General features: G+C 35.2%; 2 protein-coding genes across 3 annotated transcripts in view; both read right to left on the bottom strand.

Moving 5' to 3' along the window:
- Positions 1-627: 627 nt before the first annotated feature.
- Positions 628-3,875, bottom strand: LOC113366101 (ubiquitin-conjugating enzyme E2 Q2). Of its 2 annotated transcripts, none has more exons than XM_026607652.1 (7): positions 3,589-3,875; positions 2,954-3,070; positions 2,342-2,575; positions 1,969-2,043; positions 1,571-1,862; positions 1,275-1,502; positions 628-1,211 (listed from the first exon to the last, which is right to left on the bottom strand). In XM_026607652.1, the coding sequence occupies exons 1-7, from the start codon at positions 3,748-3,750 to the stop codon at positions 1,180-1,182; spliced, it is 1,140 nt and encodes a 379-aa protein (XP_026463437.1). In that variant the 5' UTR covers positions 3,751-3,875; the 3' UTR covers positions 628-1,179. The 2 variants fall into 2 exon arrangements, with proteins under 2 accessions (XP_026463437.1, XP_026463438.1); XM_026607653.1 differs by having other exon boundaries at positions 629-1,211; positions 1,969-2,040.
- Positions 3,876-4,495: 620 nt separating this feature from the next.
- LOC113365947 (von Willebrand factor A domain-containing protein 8) overlaps positions 4,496-19,731 on the bottom strand; it is a 39,616-nt gene continuing 24,380 nt past the window's right edge. Inside the window, exons 9-21 of the mRNA XM_026607491.1 lie at positions 10,232-10,523; positions 8,167-8,257; positions 7,899-8,075; positions 7,226-7,840; positions 6,950-7,155; positions 6,691-6,878; positions 6,323-6,482; positions 6,050-6,205; positions 5,853-5,961; positions 5,658-5,778; positions 5,184-5,373; positions 4,670-4,908; positions 4,496-4,598 (exon numbers count right to left, since the gene is read on the bottom strand). Of these exons, the coding sequence (XP_026463276.1) occupies positions 4,496-4,598; positions 4,670-4,908; positions 5,184-5,373; positions 5,658-5,778; positions 5,853-5,961; positions 6,050-6,205; positions 6,323-6,482; positions 6,691-6,878; positions 6,950-7,155; positions 7,226-7,840; positions 7,899-8,075; positions 8,167-8,257; positions 10,232-10,523 (2,647 nt within the window). The remainder of the gene's footprint in view (positions 4,599-4,669; positions 4,909-5,183; positions 5,374-5,657; positions 5,779-5,852; positions 5,962-6,049; positions 6,206-6,322; positions 6,483-6,690; positions 6,879-6,949; positions 7,156-7,225; positions 7,841-7,898; positions 8,076-8,166; positions 8,258-10,231; positions 10,524-19,731) is intronic.

The following is a 19,731-nucleotide window of genomic DNA, read 5'->3' as shown; positions in this document are numbered from 1 at the left end:
AGTTGGTAAGTGGGTACCAACTTCAAATACAATATCATTATTAAAATTATATTTCAAAAATTCTTTTTTCTTTTTTCTTCAGGGATTTTCCAAATAAATATTGAAAATGAGCATATATAGTTTCAGTAATAATTTTATATAAATTTAATGTTTTTCTGAAATTCCAGCAATTTGCCTTGAGGCACAATGCCATGCACCACTATTTATATATTTATGTTATTTGTTAAGAATCATTCAACTGTTACACGCATGTGTTGTATCTATATTCAATAAAGTCATTATAGGCTCTTTATTGCAAAAAATACGAATAATATTTTTGGTCAGTTATACAATAACATATATAAAAAAATAGGGGAACTAATTCATTCTTGAAATAATAAATTATGTAAAAACAATGAAATGTTAACAACGCTAAAATAACCCAAAGAGCATCAAATAAAAAACTTAAATTTACAAATAAAGCATTATTTAATATTCAACATACTTTCACTCAAATAAAAATATAAGTAAAATGTTTTATATACAAATATTTATTCAGTAACTGCATAATATGTAACTTAATATATAGTTTATTTCCTAATAAGAAATTTAATATGAAGGATAAATATAATTTTGATCTTATAAGGATGAACTTACATGGTGATAAGATTTTTTTAAACACATTTGAAATAAATCTAATTAATTTAGAATATTGTTTCAATAATTAAGTCAATTAGAAAATAATTAATTCATAGAAATGAGATGCAAACTCCCAACACAGTTTATTTAATGTAACCATGAGCTGGGAGTTTAAATCGAGTCTTTGATAGTGGCACCAAGAACTAAACAAGGAATCACTTAAAACATCATACACCCTTGGAAAATTGGAATCACATTCACAAAACTTCATCAGTAATTGTTTTTCCGTAAGATGTTTATATTAATGTTCACTTTTATCAATTGCAATTTAGTAACACATAGCATGGTTTGTTTAAAAATGGAAACTAGTAGCATAACATGATAAAACAGCAAGAAAACTTCACTTTAAAGTTCTTAAAAGTTTATGTTAAACTAAAAAGTTAACTTTATGAAGTAATTATTATTTAAGGTCCATTTCATAACTTTTCTTTTGTTTTTAACTTTCTTTTTTGACACAATCTAATTTTGAATAGTCTCTTTTAAACAAAAACACACTTTAATTTAGCCATCTTCTTTAGGAGGTGTAAACCAACCTGTAAAAATTCTGGTGTAAAATGATATCTACAAAAATTATTTAGTAACATAGATTATATTACCATTTTTTTCATGTATTTGCACTAAGGATTTGAAGCTCTGCTGTGCCCTTGCCAAGCTATATTGTCCTTGATTTACAACTCTGGCCGGTCCAAACTGAATGCGTGCCTTGCCTTTCACGAGAGTTGCTGCTATTTGCATGATAACAGCCTCCACGGTATAGGCACTTGACCAACCTTGTTTTGTTAACAACTCCATGCATATCGCACCACCAACTAAGACATACCCACCTGTGAAATAATTATTTTTAATAAACAAAACTAACCATTCAATATTCCCAATAGTGTGTATTATTTACCTGATATTATGGGATGCACAACTCGAACAAATGGAGGATCAAAAGGATAAGTCTCTTTAAAAATAATGTTTAGCAATATGGAATCTTTGCCTTCCTTTTCCTTCAGTAACAATAAATCATTATGCAGAGGACTGTCTGGATCAACTGACATTAACCTAATATTCCATTCATATATTGAATCATTGACCAGTTCTATTGAATACATATTACTTTTGAAAGAATCTGATCTATAAATATCACGTAATTCCTTCATGAGACGATCTGTTGCTTGTACAGATCCAGACACCGAACCCTACACATATACACAAAAGATTATTGAAGTATTCATAAGCAAAGTTATAATTCAATTTCCAAGCTAAACTTTGAACTGAATTTTCCATGCAAAAAATAAACATCACCTTCAAATAGTCTTGTCGCTGGCTTTGGCGTAATCTTTCTAATGTTGCTAAATGTTCTACCCCCATCTCGTCCTTCTGAAGCAAAGGCATAATTTGTAAATACTGCATACAACTTAAAAATGCTATGCCAACAACATAAAAACTGATTGCACAAAACCTTATTCAAAGCACAAATTAATAATCAATATGATATAAACCATTTCAATCTGAACATATGGAATTGAAATATTTAAATACACACAAATACAAATAATAATTTCAAACATAGAATAATCATAATTTATAAAATAACTGATAAATTTAATGCGATGTTCAATAGTCTCAGATTGCACAATTGTTAAAGGAAACAATATAATTTTCGCAAAAACTGTACCTTATTGCTTCTAACAGTTTCATCCATTTCAAGATGTAAATCTTCCTCCATATCAGAATCTGGTTCACTATCTAATCCATCTTCCAGTTCACTATCCATGGGCTCGCCATTACCATGTTCTGGAGGAGATGCAGGATGTTCAGGGCCTGGTATCATGCCTAGGGTGAGGCCATCTAAATCGGGAGGCTCTGGAACTTGATGTAATCGACATAGTTCTTTTACCAGAATGCCAACCTGAATTAAAGAAAGGTACTTATTATTTGAATAAAATGAGTGAAAATAGCAAGATACAATAAACATGGAGTATATATACTTTTGTATCTAAGCATTCCAAATAGTGTTGTATCTTTATTCATAAATGCAGTTCTTAAATTTCTTTTAATATGTCACCATAATAGCTTTAGTGATACATGTACTAGATATCAAATTTATTGAAAGCTTGAAATATGCGCAATAAATAGATTAAACTTAAATTTAGGAGGATTAAAAAAGTCAGTCAGTATCACAAATGCACAAAAATTATCAAAATATGAAAGTATAGTTGACTCCACTTAGAATTTAGTACTACCACTTGTATTTGACAGTAAAAGTATAATTCTTAAGGGTACTTACTTGACTAATTACATGATTGTCCCGTCCTTGCGTATTACTTAAGATTTGAATAGCATTTGTTACACTAGTTTCCTCACTTTCTGCAAACCATACTGGTGGCGTAGATGGATAAGTTTCCTAATAAATATAAGATATATTTAACACATGCTTCAATGTAACTTCAAACTGCTAATTAATTGATTACTAAGCTAAAAAGCCATAACACAGAAAAAAATTGTCTTGATTAAAATAATATATATCAAATAATCTGGAAGTTGTATGAAGTGTCTTAAACCAATCACAATTGTATGTATAAATATATATATATATATTAGACATAAATATTTGCATAATATGATATATGAATTCAGCACTCTGGATGTCAAGCATGTGTATATGATATTATAAATAATTGTTTTAAAATTAATTGAAATAAGTAAGAACAACGTGAAGCTGTTTATCCAATAGAATGTAGCATAACATGTCACGAAAAAAAATTTTGGTACCATCTAGAAATTATTGTTTGAGGTACATATCGCTAATTTCATTGTTTCGTCACCAAGAGATTGAAGCAATTTGCGAGATATCATTGAGGCGAATGCGCATATAATATAAGTCTCATTGCTAAAAACAATTAATTAAAATGTCATACTTACAGTAATGTTTGCGTGAATTTCGTATTTTTTGCCTGTACTTCCAATAAATTTACAACTCAACTCATCAACACTAGCTGACATAATTTGAAATCGTTCATGATTTTTGGGAAAAAATCGTTCTAATGTTTTAATTTCTAATTTTAGTGTATTTAAACAAGCCATTAGAGACCTAAAATATAATCATAAGGACACGGTAGGCCGTGGAGAAAGCAAACAACTAAAACCTTTGTATATACTTAATTTTATTATCAACTATCACTCCCGAAGTAAAATGGCTGAAACAGTCAAAACCCATATCGAAACTGACGCCTCGGTAAATATCGTAGACTCTCGTGCATTTTCGCACAATTCGAGAGTACAAGGCCAGATGGCGGTAAAAGTCAATTTTAAAAAGAATTATTTTAATAGCAGATTTAGAAATTATTCCTTATCTTTCAATTATACACTTATAAAAACAAACAAAATCGATTGTTTTTTTATTAGTCATGGACGTGTGTTGCGCGTTCAATATCAATTTACGGGTATATATATATACATTTCTATTATCTAAGTATATACAGCTCACAAAAGTACAAAACATGCAAACAAGAATCATAATAAACTAGAATCGTTTATCACAAACGCCGGAGCCAAAAATTCAATATGTAAAACAAAAAAATTGATGCTCTTTTCATCAGCTGTATATATATGCAAAATTTAGACATACCATATCACAACCATAACATAATGTTACTCATATAACATTTTTAAAAAAATCTCTTCTCAAAAATGATTTTTTGAACAAATTCAGAATTGTTTATAAGAATATAAATATATTTCAACACAATTCATAACAACTTATTTACAACACCGGAATGACATTTCATTAAACTATTATTTACATTTTTTTCTATACATTTATAATATATTAACTAAGCATAGATGATGTAAATATTTGCTGCAATATCTGTGGCAACTCAGCTACATCCATACAGATATATCCTCTGCCGGGAGGCAAAGCTCGAGCTAATCTGTAATATATTTAATTAAAATTTTTATCACTTCTACTAATGTTCTTGATTCGTTATATTTAAACACTTACATTTCTGCTTCTTCTCCAAGACTTCCAATGAAAACTGCATATGCCTGTACTTCCGGATTTTTGGTCAATACTTTAGCTAGACGTTCTGCAGGAATGCCGTATCTTCTCAAATTTGCATCACTTAAAACTACGACAATTGCCTCATCACAATCTTCTTTAGCCAGGGTATCAATAGCTATATTTGTTGCGTCTAATGTGTGATCCCCAGACCAACAAAATTGAGCATGTGCGTGCATCATCTAGACCACAAGAGAAATTGCATTAATAATATTATTAATACTGAGTTGAATTATTTTTACTTATAGTAAATTTAGGGCATTATAACCTTGTATGTGATTAGTACAATTTTATTTGAATAAAACTGTATATAGAAATTTTGACCCACAAAAGCATTTACAAAACTAAGCAATTTATTTCAAAAATACTAAATAAAAAACACTAAAACAACTCAATATCAATCTGGACCATTATTTGAAAATATCAACAATATTTGTAAGATTAAAATATTAATTACTTTTATTGTTTCCAATCTAGCTTTTTCATTTTTAGGTGGTCTTGAATGATTAACAAATTCTAGAGCGTCTGCTTCACCGCTGTGACCAAATATATCATACTGGAATCTATCTTCGTGACCCTCAAAACTTTCCATCAGAAGAACTACTGCTTCTAATTGTCTATCTAAGCGTCCATCATATCCATTGAATCTGTTATAGTAGAATAAATAAAAATATACTTAATAGAATAAACAAATAACTCAAAATCATTATTGTCTAAAATTAAGTATTTACTAATGCTTTAGAAACCAATATTTTTTATTTATTTGTAGATTCTTGAGTATTATATTCTTGTAGTATTTAAAAATACCTCATCCCTTTACTACAGGCAAGCTTTCTATCAAAATGTTGACAATTTGATACAAAATAAATAATTATTTTTTTACATTCAACACCAAATTAAAAACGTTTTTCGATAATTTTAGATATCTGACCTGTACATGCTTCCAGAAACATCAACCAGCAGTCGTAATCGTTTTGGCTTAAGCTGAGGTGCTCCTATTTCAGGGTCGTGTTCTCCTCTTCTCCGGTAAATACTTCGCTCTCCAGTAATACCTAAAATATTTTTGTAAATATTATTAGCATATTGAATTGCTAGCCTGAGAAGTCAACAAATTAACATGTAATACCTTCTATTAATTTTGAATCATCCAGTTCTCCGGACGTCTGATGCTTCAGCCATTGTCTTTCTTTGCTTTTTGCTTGCAAAGAGCTTAAAATCACTCTCAATGATTGAACCTTAAAAATATTTGATTATTTTTTAAATAAAATATTTCATCACAAATGAAAGCATATAGACATTATTATTGTTCACTTTAAAGCATACCTGTTTAGTAACAGCATTTGAAAATTGATTGTACAAATCAGCATCATATTCGCTCATCCTGATTTCTCGTAGTTTCTCTTCAAACGCTTTTCGATTCATTTCACGTGCAGCTCTTTTTACTTCTTCTGGAATATCATCTTTCTCGGCATCAGACAACTGTATTATTAAAAAATTAATTTTATTTGATAAGAATTTTCTCCAAATCGCATTGTTAAAAGAATTACTCGTTTTTTGTACTAAACAATACATTTGATTTTGATGAAAATTTTTTACCTGATGCACAGTGTGTCCCTTATCTAATCTATAGGGTCCCCCCTTGCCACCTAAACCTGCCGTATCACGTCCACCGGTACCACCAGCCCAAGTATTTCCTCCGACATGCGGTTCGTTTTTCGGGTCCTCTTTTCCATGTTTGGGTCCTTTCACATCCTTTCTGCATTCCAAAATAAATTGATACACAACATTTAATCAACATTATGTATTAAGATTGACAAGTACTTTAATATCTATTAACTATTTATATAATATTTATTAAAGCAAATATTTCTAATTTTATATTATTAATTCTGTAATTAACTTTTTTTAATGTGCAGTACAATAAAAGTGTGAATAACGTTATAATTTATGATAATTCATATTACCCGCTTTTTCGCTCAACTGTAAGTTGCAAATCCTTTTGCCTTCTTATTTTACCCCAATCTACAACATTTTCCACATGTAAACCGTGCTTCTTCAAAATTGTAGCAACTGACTCCAATGCTTCACCAGAATATAAATCAAAATCTAACACGTTTCCGATTACATCCGATATACTTTCATTTGGATAAATCTTTAAAAATAATATAAAATCAGATTGCTTCATTGCAAGGTTGGCAGAAAAATGATTTAGTTAATACGTACTTGTAAATGTTTTACTATATTAACAACTTCTCTTGTGGAATAAGGATAAGAGAGTTCTCCTCTATCAGCTTTATCTCTCAATTCAGAAAATGCGCTGACCAACTTGCTCAGTGTTGGCTTTGGTACGTCAGGACCATAAGAAGACAATAATTGCATCTCTGATTCCCTTGATGGATTGTCAATGGAGTGACAGCTGAATAAATCACCTAAAGAAAAAAGAAAAAAGTAAAAAATACAAAGTGTAATAATAAAATGTTTATAATTTTATTACAATACCTAAAGCCGCAAAGAAATCGTTTCCTAAAAATGGAAATCCTGGTCGATTCGCAAGTACAATCATTCTGAAATCTGGATGTATTTTCACAATATCTCCAAACACATTTCCATCATTATTAAAATCTTGAGGAACAATTCGTCGACCATCACTTAGAATCATTTCACCATTTTCTACTAGTGTTTTTAGAATGCATGTAACATGTGTAGGTGCTTTATCAGCTTCGTCTATTACTAAAACATGACCATTTTTGATGGCCTTAACAAGAGGCGAATCTTCATGAACAACCACTCCATCCACAATGGTAGGTTGAAGAGTTAATGTCTGCACTGTAGTATCACGATGCAGTTGAATATATTCCCTTGGTCTGTTCATAAGTTGGAGTAATCTGTCAGTAATTTTATTTTTGCCTACTCCTTGATTACCAACCAGGAGCAGATGATTGCCTATTAGAAAATCTTGTAAAAGCCATTCTAACAATTCAGTATGTTGTGGTACATCATAGAAAAGAATATTTGGAACTTTAGTATGAGCATCGGTTTTGTATATATGTGTACTTGTTTTGCCAATCGTTAAAACTCCATTTTCAACTACACATTTCTTTGTTTCTTCATTACCTGATGATAGTAATAAGTTAGATTTTTAATTTTTTTTTTTTAAATCAATGCACAGTACCTGCAAAACTGGTGTCAGTAATATTTAGTTTCTTCATTGTATTATCCAAAGCATTTCGAGGAATACTAGGAAGGAATTTACTCAAAAATGTTCGATGAATTGTATCGTATGCTGATTGAGTTGGGTAGCTTGACATGCGGTGCGCTATGCGTAGTAATTGTCTGGTTGAAAGTGATCCTAGAATAAATTATTCAATTTTGGAAATGTTATTATCTCAATAATAATGCAATACTGAATACATACGAACAAATGCTGATAATAATTGTACCTGAAAGATGACGCAGTGTTGGATCCTCGGAATTGCGCAAAGTGTGCGCTAATTCAATAGTTGAGTGCAAAGGTTTTGATATTTTGCCATACTGTAATAATAAATTTTAATTTAATTATTAATGTAAAAAACGCAATTTTTATTTTTAATGAACTACATATATACTTAATTGGAATTAATTAAAATGGTATATTTTTAGACAGTTGTATTATGAGAAAACATTACCTAATTTTTTTTATCATATATCCCAGTAGTATTCAAATTTAAAAGTATTTCATGCGTATATATATGCTTACATCAACCCAAACCAACTAAGAAACGTTATGCATCTATAATAAATTATGATAATTACTATAAAAAACTACTAGCATATTATGCATTTATAATAAATTTTGATAATTACTATAAAAAACTATAAGCGTACTACTAGCATATTATAAAATCTAAATTTTGTGAATTATGATTAAGATGACTGATGAAAGAAACGGTCTAAGGTTTCCAGAAGCAGTATTGTCCTGGATACAGGTTTTTTGACCCGAATTTTTGAAAAGTATAGGTTGAAATTGAATCTACGTTATTACTTTGTTAATAAAAAAATACAACACGCCAAATATATGAAAATGATATATACGATGAGTTTTTATGAAACTATATGTTGGGAAAGAGAAAATTGCCGAATGACAAAATCTAAAAATGCTCTAAAAATCATTTATTGATTATGTACTTCCAATTTCAAATTTAGGAAAATTAGTAAAGGTAGAAAAACGAACTTTCTGAGAGGAAAAGATAACATTAGGCGCATACTCTTCTTTTATCTATGTTTAAGCGATACTTTTTACTAAAGTTATAATTATAAAGAAAATTTTATGCCATTTTATGCAAAGCTTAGAAACGAAAAAACCCTAAGATAAAAAAAATATAAAAACTTTTGAACTAATTTTAAAAAATGTTGTTTATAATAATTGAATGTATTAAAAAAAAGATTATTATAGTATCCCTAATTAGTATTTATTATTAACTTTCAGTAGGGCAAGTTATAGTAATCGCAAAAAAAACAAAAATGAAAATTTTTATACATCTTTTCGTTTCAGAGGTTTCTGAAAGTTTTGGCATATCTTAGAAAAAATGGATGTATGTGTGTGCGGATACAAAATTTCGTCGACGATTTTGCGAATACGAATTCACCGATTTGAATAATTCAAAAAACATTCGATTCCTACTGATAAGGAAACGTGCTGATTAGTTTTGGCAAAGGCAGGTATAGCCGTTTCGGAGATACGGGGCACAAAGTGCCGAAAATATTATTTCAGGTTTTGAGATAATGGAGCGTCCGGTTTAAATAATTCAAAAAACATTTTACTTGTAATGAACTTCTGGTAAAATTTTTGTAAAGGCAGGTCCAGCGTATCCGGAGATCCAATAAAAAAAGGGAATATAATGTCATTTGGCGGTCAAAACTGAACATTAGACTTATGTACATCATATTATCATATATTTTATAAAGATTATAATAATAAGTATAAATTTTGTGTACATTTATATGGGTTCCGTACCAATGTTTACACGTTAAGACGAGTGCGCGGCGCTTACGCGCTTTGATATTTCAACTCCAAATCAGCTATGCAATGTTCAAAATTTTTAAAATAAATCAAAATACAAAAAAACTAAATATGAAAAAATACAATTTTTCAGCAAAGTCAAACTTTTTCAAAATTTTCAAAATTTCTCAAAAATCTAATTTTTTCAAAGTTGTAAAGTTTTTTTTAATAATTCAGTTTTTGATACGGAAAGTTCCAGCAATTTGCCTTAAGGCACAATGCCATGCACCACTATTTTTATATCATATTTAAAGTTATTTAGCATAAACACCCATCGTCCACGTCCCGGATTTGAAATTTAAAAGTATGATCACCTCAATTATCATATAAGGTGGTCAAATATCTCCCTTCCGCCTTTTTGTATTATAAACCAAGAGCAAAAAGGCGGAAGGGAGATATTTGACAACCTAATATGAGAGTGCATATAGTATCAATTTCAGTAAAAATTTGTCTATTTCCAATCTCACCAGTGTATTTATGATCAGCATTTCCTCATTGGCGCTCAGTTCCCTGACTTCGTGAAACAGGAACAAACTAAGCATTTCGGGGGTAAGCCAAGCGCCTTTGCTCGCGCTTCCGCCGTGGGTTGTCGGAGGCTCAGCCAGAGCAACAATACGAAATGAAGGATGAATGCGAAGGACACCATTTGCTGTTAGGCTTTCTACGGAGCCCGAGCTTTCGTTTAATAGTTCATCGTATCGATCATGCCGAAGTAAACGAGTTCCGTCATGGAGTTGAAGCTCTCGATCGTGTACTAGTCTGAAAATGAACATTCAAATACAACTAGATACATATTCAATTCCTGGTTTTCAAAAACATCCAAGGTTTATATATATTTATGTAATTTATCTAATCAAAGATAATAACTAGTGGAGCGCATGACATCGTGCCTTAGGAAAATTGTTGGAGCTTCCAGTACCAAAAATTATTTTTTTTTTAAAAGATTAACATTTTTGAAAAAATTTTACTTTCAAAAAATTAGATTTTTGAGAAACTATAAATTTTTGGCAAAAATTTTCTTTATTAGAAAAAAAAGACTTTTTGAAAAAAATGTTTTCTTTATTTTGAAATATTTTGGAAATTCTAAACTTTTTTTCAAAGCAATCATACTGCTTTGACTGCATAGAGACAAAATATCGAAGCGCGTAAGCGTCGCGTCGCGTCGCCGTGTAACTGATAAACATTGGTACGGAACCCATAAGAATGTAAACTAAATTTATACTTATTGTTAAAATCTCTATAAAATATCTGATAATTTGATGTGCATATGTCTAATGATCACTTTTGACCGCCAAATGGCATTTTTTTTACTTTTTTCACTAGATCTAGGAAACCGCTAGACCTGCCTTCATGAAAATCTTGTCAATACAAGTAAAATGTGTTTCGAATTATTAAAATAGGACGCTCCGTTCTCCTAAAAACCGAGTTACCGTTTGTGGCACTTTTTGCCCCGTATCTTCGAAACGGCTAGACCTGCCTATGCCAAAAACTAATCAGCACGTCTCCTTATCAACAGCAATCGAATGTTTTTTGAATAATTGAAATCGATTGAACCGTGTTCCCGAAATCTTCGACGCAAACACACACACACGCACACACACATACATCCATTTTTTCTAAGGTATGCCAAAATGTTCAGAAACCTCTGGAACGTAAAGATAACAAAATTTTCATTTGCGATTTTTTTGCGATTACTTTAACTTACCCTATGGGAAGTTAATAATATAAATTAAAGGAATCGATATAAATTATATAATTGTTTATCATCTAACCCGCTATGAAGCAAATCTTACAAATAAAGCCAACTTATAAATGCGTATGAAATAATGCAAAAAGAATTAGAACTCATTCAAAAAATGATCTCAGGATTCTAAAAATGTATCATGTTTAATTATTTATCCAATTTATCTAATTAAATATAATAATATGCATATAAAAGTATCTACTAAATTATTAAAAAATTTTGTCTTCTATCTTGAAACACATATATAACATACTAGCTGACCCGGCAAACGTTGTTTTGCTAAATAAGGTATATTCTAGACAATTTCTAGAGAATCAAAAATATTAATATTTTAAGTGTATAAGGATGTGTTGTTTGAATGCTATATACAATGAAGTATTATAAAAACAATAAACCCCATTGGTTTATCTATATTTTGTCAATACAATCAAACTGGAAGATTTATACACTTTCTATAGGAAATAGTATAAACCATCCAAGTCTTTTTTGGTCTTTCGACTAATTGATTACGTTTCAAGTTTTTTATATTGTTTTTGGATTCTGGATTTTGTGTATAATTGTAAATAATACTACTGAGTTTACAAAATTTTCAAATTTTTGCGAGGAGAGATAGAAAATAAATATTTAAAATTCAAAAAAGTATTTCTTTTTTTACCTGCTTTTTGAAAAGTTTCAAGTCACATTCGGTGAAAAAAAGTAAATTTAATATCAAGTATATATGTAGAGCAGGGCGAGGCACAAAGGTCCAATTTGACTTTGAGCAAATGTAAACTATATTGTGAAAACCATAACAATTATATCACAGCAAATAACACATATCAAACGAACAATTATCTGAGTTCAGTAAACTGCCTTCTACTTCATCATTGTAGAAATGTGCCTTTTTGATGTCTTTCAAAAATTTGGTATCTAGACCTTTTTACCCTGTAGGCGGGGTAACTTGAAACAGGCAGGTGGCAAAAAGATTTAAAGCCTTATTATAGTTTTAAAGGTATTTTACAAAATAATTACATTTTTAACTAATGCTTAAAAACTACCAACGGAAGAAAATACTTTTATTATGGATTCTCAAAGATTACCGTTTATCTCCCCCCCCTTTCAAAGATTACCGTTTTCAAATCAAGCTTGAAGCTGGCTATAAATCTTTTTTCCTCTACTTTCAAATATTGTTGTTAAACAATGCTTAACTTTACTGATTTTTGACAAATCGGTGGTTGGCCTTTTTAACCCCGGACCTTCATATATTACTATCTATTCTGCGATAAATTCTGGGAAATTATAACTGGAAAAATGTTATTCGACAAAAGGTCCATTTGATCGATAATCCGAAGTCCGGATAATCCGAAGTCCGGATAATCCGAAGTCCGGATAATCCGAAGTCCGGATAATCCGAAGTCCGGATAATCGGAATTCCGGATGATCGGAATTCCGGATAATCGGAAGTCCGGATAATCGGAAGTCCGGATAATCGGTAGTCCGGATAATCGGTAGTCCGGATAATCGGAAGTCCGGATAATCCGAAGTCCGGATAATCCGAAGTCCGGATAATCCGAAGTCCGGATAATCCGAAGTCCGGATAATCCGAAGTCCGAATAATCCGAAGTCCGGATAATCCGAAGTCCGGATAATCCGAAGTCCGGATAATCCGAAGTCCGGATAATCCGAAGTCCGGATAATCCGAAGTCCGGATAATCCGAAGTCCGGATAATACGAAGTCCGGATAACCCGAAGTCCGGATAATCCGAAGTCCGGATAATCCGAAGTCCGGATAATCCGAATTCCGGATAATCCGAATTCCGGATAATCCGAATTCCGGATAATCCGAATTCCGGATAATCCGAATTACGGATAATCCGAATTCCGGATAATCCGAATTCCGGATAATCCGAATTCCGGATAATCCGAATTCCAGATAATCCGAATTCCGGATAATCCGAATTCCGGATAATCCGAATTCCGGATAATCCGAATTCCGGATAATCCGAATTCCGGATAATCCGAATTCCGGATAATTCGAATTCCGGATAATTCGAATTCCGGATAATCCGAATTCCGGATAATCCGAATTCCGGATAATCCGAATTCCGGATAATCCGAATTCCGGATAATCCGAATTCCGGATAATCGGAAGTCCGGATAATCGGAAGTCCGGATAATCGGAATTCCGGATAATCCGAATTCCGGATAATCCGAATTCCGGATAATCCGAATTCCGGATAATCCGAATTCCGGATAATCCGAATTCCGGATAATCCGAATTCCGGATAATCCGAATTCCGGATAATCCGAATTCCGGATAATCCGAAGTCCGGATAATCGGAAGTCCGGATAATCCGAATTCCGGATAATCCGAATTCCGGATAATCCGAATTCCGGATAATCCGAATTCCGGATAATCGGAATTCCGGATAATCGGAATTCCGGATAATCCGAATTCCGGATAATCCGAATTCCGGATAATCCGAATTCCGGATAATCCGAATTCCGGATAATCCGAATTCCGGATAATCGGAAGTCCGGATAATCCGAATTCCGGATAATCCGAATTCCGGATAATCGGAATTCCGGATAATCGGAATTCCGGATAATCCGAATTCCGGATAATCCGAATTCCGGATAATCCGAATTCCGGATAATCCGAATTCCGGATAATCCGAATTCCGGATAATCCGAATTCCGGATAATCCGAATTCCGGATAATCCGAATTCCGGATAATCCGAATTCCGGATAATCGGAATTCCGGATAATCCGAATTCCGGACAATCCGAATTCCGGATAATCCGAACTCCGGATAAGCCGAATTCCGGATAATCCGAATTCCGGATAGTCCGAATTCCGGATAATCGGAAGTCCGGATAATCCGAATTCCGGATAATCCGAATTCCGGATAATCCGAATTCCGGGTAATCGGAATTCCGGATAATCCGAATTCCGGATAATCCGAATTCCGGATAATTCGAATTCCGGATAATCGGAATTCCGGATAATCCGAATTCCGGATAATCGGAAGTCCGGATAATCCGAAGTCCGGATTTTCCGAATTCCGGATAATCCGAATTCCGGATAATCGGAATTCCGGATAATCGAAATTCCGGATAATCCGAATTCCGGATAATCCGAATTCCGGATAATCCGAATTCCGGATAATCCGAATTCCGGATAATCCGAATTCCGGATAATCCGAATTCCGGATAATCCGAATTCCGGATAATCCGAATTCCGGATAATCCGAATTCCGGATAATCCGAATTCCGGATAATCCGAATTCCGGATGATCCGAATTCCGGATAATCCGAATTCCGGATAATCCGAATTCCGGATAATCCGAATTCCGGATAATCGGAATTCCGGATGATCCGAATTCCGGATAATCCGAATTCCGGATAATCCGAATTCCGGATAATCCGAATTCCGGATAATCGAATTCCGGATAATCCGAATTCCGGATAATCCGAATTCCGGATAATCGAATTCCGGATAATCCGAATTCCGGATAATCCGAATTCCGGATAATCCGAATTCCGGATAATCCGAATTCCGGATAATCCGAATTCCGGATAATCCGAATTCCGGATAATCCGAATTCCGGATAATCCGAATTCCGGATAATCGGAATTCCGGATAATCCGAATTCCGGATAATCCGAATTCCGGATAATCCGAATTCCGGATAATCCGAATTCCGGATAATCCGAATTCCGGATAATCCGAATTCCGGATAATCCGAATTCCGGATAATCCGAATTCCGGATAATCCGAATTCCGGATAATCCGAATTCCGGATAATCCGAATTCCGGATAATCCGAATTCCGGATAATCCGAATTCCGGATAATCCGAATTCCGGATAATCCGAATTCCGGATAATCCGAATTCCGGATAATCGAATTCCGGATAATCCGAATTCCGGATAATCCGAATTCCGGATAATCCGAATTCCGGATAATCCGAATTCCGGATAATCCGAATTCCGGATAATCCGAATTCCGGATAATCCGAATTCCGGATAATCCGAATTCCGGATAATCGAATTCCGGATAATCCGAATTCCGGATAATCCGAATTCCGGATAATCCGAATTCCGGATAATCCGAAGTCCGGATAATCCGAAGTCCGGATAATCCGAAGTCCGGATAATCCGAAGTCCGGATAATCCGAAGTCCGGATAATCTGAAGTCCGGATAATCCGAAGTCCGGATAATCGGAATTCCGGATGATCGGAATTCCGGATAATCGGAAGTCCGGATAATCGGAAGTCCGGATAATCGGTAGTCCGGATAATCGGTAGTCCGGATAATCGGAAGTCCGGATAATCCGAAGTCCGGATAATCCGAAGTCCGGATAATCCGAAGTCCGGATAATCCGAAGTCCGGATAATCCGAAGTCCGGATAATCCGAAGTCCGAATAATCCGAAGTCCGGATAATCCGAAGTCCGGATAATCCGAAGTCCGGATAATCCGAAGTCCGGATAATCCGAAGTCCGGATAATACGAAGTCCGGATAATCCGAAGTCCGGATAATCCGAATTCCGGATAATCCGAAGTCCGGATAATCCGAATTCCGGATAATCCGAATTCCGGATAATCCGAATTCCGGATAATCCGAATTCCGGATAATCCGAATTCCGGATAATCCGAATTCCGGATAATCCGAATTCCGGATAATCCGAATTCCGGATAATCCGAATTCCGGATAATCCGAATTCCGGATAATCCGAATTCCGGATAATCCGAATTCCGGATAATTCGAATTCCGGATAATCCGAATTCCGGATAATCCGAATTCCGGATAATCCGAATTCCGGATAATCGAATTCCGGATAATCCGAATTCCGGATAATCCGAATTCCGGATAATCCGAATTCCGGATAATCCGAATTCCGGATAATCCGAATTCCGGATAATCCGAATCCGGATAATCGGAATTCCGGATAATCGGAATTCCGGATAATCCGAATTCCGGATAATCCGAATTCCGGATAATCCGAATTCCGGATAATCCGAATTCCGGATAATCCGAATTCCGGATAATCCGAATTCCGGATAATCCGAATTCCGGATAATCCGAATTCCGGATAATCCGAATTCCGGATAATCCGAATTCCGGATAATCCGAAGTCCGGATAATCCGAATTCCGGATAATCCGAATTCCGGATAATCCGAATTCCGGATAATCCGAATTCCGGATAATCGGAATTCCGGATAATCGGAATTCCGGATAATCCGAATTCCGGACAATCCGAATTCCGGATAATCCGAATTCCGGATAATCCGAATTCCGGATAATCGGAAGTCCGGATAATCGGAAGTCCGGATAATCCGAATTCCGGATAATCCGAATTCCGGATAATCGGAATTCCGGATAATCGAATTCCGGATAATCCGAATTCCGGATAATCCGAATTCCGGATAATCCGAATTCCGGATAATCCGAATTCCGGATAATCCGAATTCCGGATAATCCGAATTCCGGATAATCCGAATTCCGGATAATCCGAATTCCGGATAATCCGAATTCCGGATAATCCGAATTCCGGATAATCCGAAGTCCGGATAATCCGAACTCCGGATAAGCCGAATTCCGGATAATCCGAATTCCGGATAGTCCGAATTCCGGATAATCGGAAGTCCGGATAATCCGAATTCCGGATAATCCGAATTCCGGATAATCCGAATTCCGGGTAATCCGAATTCCGGGTAATCGGAATTCCGGATAATCCGAATTCCGGATAATCCGAATTCCGGATAATTCGAATTCCGGATAATCGAATTCCGGATAATCCGAATTCCGGATAATCCGAATTCCGGATAATCCGAATTCCGGATTTCCGAATTCCGGATAATCCGAATTCCGGATAATCCGAATTCCGGATAATCGAATTCCGGATAATCCGAATTCCGGATAATCCGAATTCCGGATAATCCGAATTCCGGATAATCCGAATTCCGGATAATCCGAATTCCGGATAATCCGAATTCCGGATAATCCGAATTCCGGATAACCGAATTCCGGATAATCCGAATTCCGGATAATCCGAATTCCGGATAATCCGAATTCCGGATAATCCGAATTCCGGATAATCCGAATTCCGGATAATCCGAATTCCGGATAATCCGAATTCCGGATAATCCGAATTCCGGATAATCCGAATTCCGGATAATCCGAATTCCGGATAATCCGAATTCCGGATAATCGGAATTCCGGATAATCCGAATTCCGGATAATCCGAATTCCGGATAATCCGAATTCCGGATAATCCGAATTCCGGATAATCCGAATTCCGGATAATCCGAATTCCGGATAATCCGAATTCCGGATAATCCGAATTCCGGATAATCCGAATTCCGGATAATCCGAATTCCGGATAATCCGAATTCCGGATAATCCGAATTCCGGATAATCCGAATTCCGGATAATCCGAATTCCGGATAATCCGAATTCCGGATAATCCGAATTCCGGATAATCCGAATTCCGGATAATCGAATTCCGGATAATCCGAATTCCGGATAATCCGAATTCCGGATAATCCGAATTCCGGATAATCCGAATTCCGGATAATCCGAATTCCGGATAATCCGAATTCCGGATAATCCGAATTCCGGATAATCCGAATTCCGGATAATCCGAATTCCGGATAATCCGAATTCCGGATAATCCGAATTCCGGATAATCCGAATTCCGGATAATCGAATTCCGGATAATCCGAATTCCGGATAATCCGAATTCCGGATAATCCGAATTCCGGATAATCCGAATTCCGGATAATCCGAATTCCGGATAATCCGAATTCCGGATAATCCGAATTCCGGATAATCCGAATTCCGGATAATCCGAATTCCGGATAATCCGAATTCCGGATAATCCGAATTCCGGATAATCCGAATTCCGGATAATCCGAATTCCGGATAATCCGAATTCCGGATAATCCGAATTCCGGATAATCCGAATTCCGGATAATCCGAATTCCGGATAATCCGAATTCCGGATAATCCGAATTCCGGATAATCCGAATTCCGGATAATCCGAATTCCGGATAATCGAATTCCGGATAATCCGAATTCCGGATATCCGAAGTCCGGATAATCCGAAGTCCGGATAATCCGAAGTCCGGATAATCCGAATTCGGATAATCCGAAGTCCGGATAATCGGAAATTCCGGATAATCGAAATTCCGGACAATCCGAATTCCGGATAATCCGAATTCCGGATAATCGGAATTCGGATAATCCGCATTCCGGACAATCCGAATTCCGGATAAAGCGAATTCCGGTATCCGTATCCGGATAATCCGAATTCCGGATAATCCGAATTCCGATAATCCGAATTCCGGATAATCCGAATTCCGGATAATCCAATTCCGGATAATCCGAATTCCGGATAATCCGAATTCCGGATAATCGAATTCCGGATAATCCGAATCCGGATAATCCGAATTCCGGATAATCCGGAATATCGGGATTCCGGAAAAAATCGGAATTCCGGATAATCCGAATTCCGGATAATCCGAATTCCGGATAATCCGAATTCCGGATAATCGAATTCCGGATAATCCGAATTCCGGATAATCCGAATTCCGGATAATCCGAATTCCGGATAATCCGAATTCCGGATAATCCGAATTCCGGATAATCCGAATTCCGGATAATCCGAATTCCGGATAATCCGAATTCCGGATAATCCGAATCCGGATAATCCGAATTCCGGATAATCGGATAATCCGAATTCCGGATAATCCGAATTCCGGATAATCCGAATTCCGGATAATCCGAATTCCGGATAATCCGAATTCCGGATAATCGGAATTCCGGATAATCCGAATTCCGGATAATCCGAATTCCGGATAATCCGAATTCCGGATAATCCGAATTCCGGATAATCCGAATTCCGGATAATCCGAATTCCGGATAATCCGAATTCCGGATAATCCGAATTCCGGATAATCCGAATTCCGGATAATCCGAATTCCGGATAATCCGAATTCCGGATAATCCGAATTCCGGATAATCCGAATTCCGGATAATCCGAATTCCGGATAATCCGAATTCCGGATAATCCGAATTCCGGATAATCCGAATTCCGGATAATCCGAATTCCGGATAATCCGAATTCCGGATAATCCGAATTCCGGATAATCCGAATTCCGGATAATCGAATTCCGGATAATCCGAATTCCGGATAATCCGAATTCCGGATAATCGAATTCCGGATAATCCGAATTCCG

This window comes from Ctenocephalides felis, unplaced genomic scaffold (assembly GCF_003426905.1).
Source record: "Ctenocephalides felis isolate EL2017-DRISC unplaced genomic scaffold, ASM342690v1 CF-g0.4_SCAFFOLD_01170, whole genome shotgun sequence".
Lineage (NCBI taxonomy): Eukaryota > Metazoa > Arthropoda > Insecta > Siphonaptera > Pulicidae > Ctenocephalides > Ctenocephalides felis.
Note: the sequence above shows the minus strand (reverse complement) of the source record. Positions and strands in the feature narration are given on the sequence as shown.

What these genes read in the sequence shown, in the direction of transcription:
- LOC113366101 (XM_026607652.1), bottom strand. Translation starts at nt 3,750, where the DNA reads ATGGCTTGTTTAAATACACTAAAATTAGAAATTAAAACATTAGAACGA. An exon ending in ACAATCATGTAATTAGTCAA is followed by an intron (nt 2,576 to 2,953) that starts GTAAGTACCCTT and finishes TCTTTAATTCAG; the next exon opens with GTTGGCATTCTGGTAAAAGA. An exon ending in GCAAATACATGAAAAAAATG is followed by an intron (nt 1,212 to 1,274) that starts GTAATATAATCT and finishes GAATTTTTACAG; the next exon opens with GTTGGTTTACACCTCCTAAA.